The 5,155-nt window shown below is 44.7% G+C and overlaps 1 protein-coding gene across 1 annotated transcript in view; it reads right to left on the bottom strand.

Annotated features, from left to right (window-relative positions):
• The window catches only part of LOC121720024 (cell adhesion molecule 4-like), a 24,776-nt gene that overhangs the window by 448 nt on the left and 19,173 nt on the right, over nt 1-5,155 (bottom strand). The window contains exons 7-8 of the mRNA XM_042105858.1: nt 4,052-4,191; nt 1,986-2,183 (exon numbers count right to left, since the gene is read on the bottom strand). Coding sequence (XP_041961792.1) covers nt 1,986-2,183; nt 4,052-4,191 — 338 coding nt within the window. The remainder of the gene's footprint in view (nt 1-1,985; nt 2,184-4,051; nt 4,192-5,155) is intronic.

The raw sequence follows: 5,155 nt of genomic DNA, 5'->3' as shown, positions 1-5,155 counted from the left end.
GTTTCCCTTTGATAACAGAAAGGACATTCCTGACTAGCATTTGTGTTTATCACTGAAACAAAAGCATTGACAGCAACTGCTCCATGAAGAATTCTCCACTGTAAGTCACCCACTCTCTTAGCCAATGGTGGTTTGTACAGTGCTCTCCATTCAGGCCTCACCCCACTATTCAGTTTGAGAGCAGCGCTCCAAGGTGTGTCAGCCCTGCTCTCTAAACCTTTCCTATTAAACACCTTTACACAGGCATGGTACAGCTGTTTCCCCGTGACCATATCCAGCAACATAGTGTTTGGGCTCCTAGATGTTAAAAGTGGACCTGTACACCCATCCAAATTGGGTGCCATTACCAGCCTAGGAAAAGGGTCCAGTTGGTCAGGATGACACACCCCTGAACAATAGTCCACAAGTAGCTTAAGTTCATCCAAGGTGCAGGCAGCACGCCATTTTTCCAGGAGCTGCGACACAACCCGAAGTGATCTCAGTCCCATGGAATCAGCAAGCCCCCTCCTATTCCCAAAGTGTGGCCCTGTCCGGTCAACTACATCTTTCAAAGTGACAATCTTGGCACCACACAGCATCTTCTGAAGCGAAGGGAAATTGGTTGAGGAGATATCCAGACGTGCACCTCCAACCACAGGCTCTCTCAGGAGCCAATATAAGGAGACTGCAGAACCAAACCTTTTGACATTAAACAAGGCCCAAACTTTCAAGCAACTACGATAAAATGGTGGCAGATTTGAAAACACCATTGCATCTGGTCTCATCAAAAACAAGGATTTGTCCAACCCCAAATTCCCACCCATTTTCAGTATTGCACAGCTCAAACACTTCCATGCAACATTTGTAGGCCCTGTCAAGAGCCTTTTTACAAACTGCAGTCTAAAAGCTGCAGTCCTACTATGCAAGTGTATGAGGCCCTGCCCCCCCTCATCCTTAGGCAAAAATAGAACAGATTGAGGTACCCAATGCAGCCCATCCCAAAAAAAATTCCCCAAAACAGACTGAATTTTTTGCAACAGGTCAGGTGGAGGGTCTACGCAGGATAGTCTATGCCAGAAGGACGATGCTACCAGATTGTTAATGATAAGTACCCGCCCCCTGTATGACATTTTTGACAATAGCCACTTCCATCTTTCAAGCCTTCCATTAACCCGCTCAACTGCCCCCTCCCAATTCTTCTCCATAATTTTATCATTCCCCAGAAAAACACCCAAATACTTGAAACCATCTTTCCTCCAGTTCAAATGATCTGGGAGACTGGGCACTCCCTCCACCCATTGACCTAGCAATAGAGCCTCACTTTTTGACCAATTAACTTTGGCCGATGAGAGTAACTCAAACTCCTTAAGAATGTCAACAACCATCTTTATATCCCTTCCCCCACTAATAAGAAGAACTATGTCATCAGCATAGGCTGACAACCGAAGAGGTACATTACATCCAGGCACAGACACACCCTTCAACGTTAGTCTTATTTGCTGCAAAAGAGGCTCTATTGCTAAAGAGTATAGCATACCAGACAAAGGGCAGCCTTGCCTTACCCCTCTGCCAACTTTAAAAGGAGCACCTAAACCACCATTGACTTTGAGAACACTCTCCACACCATTGTACAGAACCCTGACCTTCTGAATAAAGCCTTCACTGAATCCAAAGGCATATAACGCGTCCCAAAGATAGCTGTGCTCCACCCTATCAAAAGCTTTCTCTTGGTCTAAAGAGACCAAACCCACATCAAGCCCCAAAATTTTAGCCATGTCTATGACATCACGGACTAAAGAAACATTATCAAAAATGGATCTACTGGGAATACAGTATGTTTGGTCCGGATGGATGACCTGATCTATCACCCTGCATAATCTGTTAGCCAGTGCTTTGGACAACAATTTATAGTCACTACACAGGAGCGACACGGGTCTCCAGCACTTTATATCAGTGAGATCACCCTTTTTAGGTAGAAGCGTGAGGACTGCCCTACGACAGCTCACGGGCAGAAGTCCTTTAGCAAGACTGTCGTTAAGCACTGCAAGCAAATCCTCCCCCACCTCAGACCAAAAAGACTTATAAAAGTCTATGGGGATTCCATCCAGGCCAGGGGCCTTGCCACACTCCATACCTTGAAGGGCCCTCTCCAGTTCCTCCAACGTCAGAGCGGAATCAAGTTCAGCCAAGGATTCCTCTGAAACCTGAGGCAATCCCCTCAAGAACACACTGTCAGCCTGTACACCGCTTAGTTCGCTCCCGTATAGATCTTTATAGAACTGTGCAGCTCTATTTCGAATATCATGCACACTGGTCAAAAGTGTTCCAGACTCAGATTGCAAAGAATGAATACATTTCCTCTGGCCATTTTTCTTCTCCAAGCTAAAGAAAAACTTTGAAGGCACATCCATCTGATCCACACACTGAAAACGTGAACGGACCAACGCTCCTTGTGCATTAACACCTAGCAGCTCAGCTAAGGCGCCCTTCTTGGTTGCCAAATTGTCAATGTCATCATGATCCCCAGTAGAGTAAGCCAAATTCTGAATTTCTACTAACTCTGCTTCCAACATTTCAATTGACCGGGTTCTGTCACTTGTGATATTTCGAGTGTACTGTTTGCACAGTTGTTGGATTTGTAATTTGCCAAAATCCCACCACTGTTGTAAGGAGATAAAAGATGTCTTGCATTCACAAAAACCATCCCAGAAAGCTTTAAAAACATCTCTAAATTCCTTATCATGGGTTAAAGTGGTATTAAAATGCCAATAAGCACTCTTTGGCTTCACTGAGCTCAGGAACCCACTGCACACAACCAAACTATGATCTGAAAAGCTTACAGGAGTAATAGCACAGTTCTTAAAAATATTAAGATGATGTTTAAAGCAGTAAAACCTGTCAAGCCTTGCTAAGGAAATCATATTACTATGGACATGAGTCCAAGTATATTGTCTTTGATCCATGTGAAAATTCCTCCACACATCACTTAGGTCATGTGTCTGCATACATTGACTAAGCTTTCTGCGTGAAAGCATATGCGGCTCAACATGATTCCTGTCCATGTCCTGCTCTGTGCAGTTAAAATCCCCCCCAATAAACAAATATTCATCACTATTGCATCCAGCTATAACAGTAGACAATGTTTCTAAAAATGCCACTCTTTCTGCTGCTGTAGTTGGTGCATACACACAAACAAAAACAAAAACATGATCCTCAAAGACAGCTCTAACTTTTAGCAATCTTCCCTCTATAACTTCCACCACTTCATACGAAATGGGAGTAAAGCTCTTTGAAAAAAGACATGCGACTCCCCCACTAACGTTGGAGTTGTGACTCAAAAGAGAAAGACCCTCCCACTCTAGAGCCCAATCAGTCGCGTTCCTTGCATCACTGTGCGTCTCTTGCAAGAGCACGACGTCTAGACGCTTAATACTTGACAGGAGTCGAAACTGGGCTCTTTTCAAGGGATCCCTAGCCCCATTAATATTTAGGGAAGCTACACGAAAATCACCCATGGTCAAAAACAAATGAAAAAGAAAAAGAAAAAAAAGTTGCATGATTAAACACATCATTCTGCTTACTTGGGACGTGCTGCCTTCTTTGATTTACCGTCCTTACCCAAAAGTGTATTTAACTTAGTGAGGAACTTGGTTAAACGGTAGACCTCAGGGTTAGAAAAAAGCCCGTCAGAAATGAACTGCTTTGTTCTGGCCATGAATTGTTCAATATCAGGGAAAAAGCTGTCGATCTGAACATTTCTAACATGCTTCGTTTCTTTCAGAAAATTTTTAATGTCCTGCACAGTGTATTCTTGAGTAGGGTAACCACTCATGCGCAAACTACAATCCACACTACAGTCAGAATCACTTTCTACCGAAGCGGGTTTATTTTGGCCTCGCGCATGTTTCTTTTTTGCCTTCACGGTCTCATCCATTTGTGTTCGCTTTTGACCTTTTTGGGGCATTTTAAAAACAGGTTCAACCTCAGCTTCCATTTCAGAACCTTCGTCATCTGAATCAATCCCATCTGTCAGATCATCTTCCCCTGCTACGCTATTCTGGGAAAAATCTACGCTTTCGGGTTCAGCCTGGGTGTCGGGTTCAGCCTGGGATGCATCTTCCCCTGCTAGCTCCGCAAGGGTAGGCCCACACGGGAGGCTCACCTCGGCTGAGGAACCTTCCTCCCCTCCCTCTGCCTGAACACCACTAGCTTCTGCACCCTCACCATTGGGAACATTAATACTGGGGGGCTGTTCATTATTGGATTCACCCTCGCCTTCAGCGGGAGTGTCTGTACCGTTTGGGCAAGCCCGCACTAGGTGGCCAACCTGGCCGCACCCAAAGCACTTCATTTGACAGGAGGACACATACACCAAATAATGAAAACCCTCTAAGGGCACATTCAGAGTAAAATCTATATCCTTATTATCCTTTAAAATCATATGCACCTGACGTCTGAACGACACAATATGCTTAAGGAGTGGATTGCTACTTGAAATCGCTATCTTCCTTATCGGTGATACTAATTTGCCATGACGGGAAAGAGATTCAATTAGGATTTCATCTTTGATAAAGGGCGGAATGTTTGAAATAAATACTTTTTTAGAGGGTGATGATAAAGGTAGCACTGGGGTGAAAACACCATCAATTACTACTCCCCTTTCAATCACATCATTTGCCAACTCTACCGTCTCGAGAAACAAAACAACAGCCCGGTTCATACGAGCCGCGGAGAGGATTTTGTCGTGACCGACCATCTCACCAACAGCCAAGCTACATTCTTCAACGCTGGCATTAGCTGTTATTTTAATGGCATGTCGCCGTGTTAAGGACCCAAACACTCCTGTACCTAAGGCCGCCATGCTCCCAGGTGGGGGCAGACGCCTCGGTATAAGTAGCAAACGGAGCGAACTACTAACAGCAACCCACCCAACCTAAACCTTAAACCCAAACCAAACCACCCAACCTTAACCTTAAACCCAAACCAAACCACCCAAACAAAGAAAAAAAATATAAAAGTAAGTAGAGGTAGAGAAAACAGTGAAAAAAGGCACAGCGGCCACACTCACGCGTCTCACTCGCAGCACTCCGCCCACTCGCTCGCACATGCGCTCAGAGAGAGAGAGAGAGAGAGAGAGAGAGAGATAGACCAAAAAGTTAGAGAAATAGACAGAGAG

The sequence above is a fragment of the Alosa sapidissima genome, chromosome 10 (assembly GCF_018492685.1).
Source record: "Alosa sapidissima isolate fAloSap1 chromosome 10, fAloSap1.pri, whole genome shotgun sequence".
Taxonomy (NCBI): domain Eukaryota; kingdom Metazoa; phylum Chordata; class Actinopteri; order Clupeiformes; family Clupeidae; genus Alosa; species Alosa sapidissima.
The sequence above is the reverse complement of the archived record's forward strand: the minus strand, read 5'-3'. Positions and strand labels throughout refer to the sequence as shown.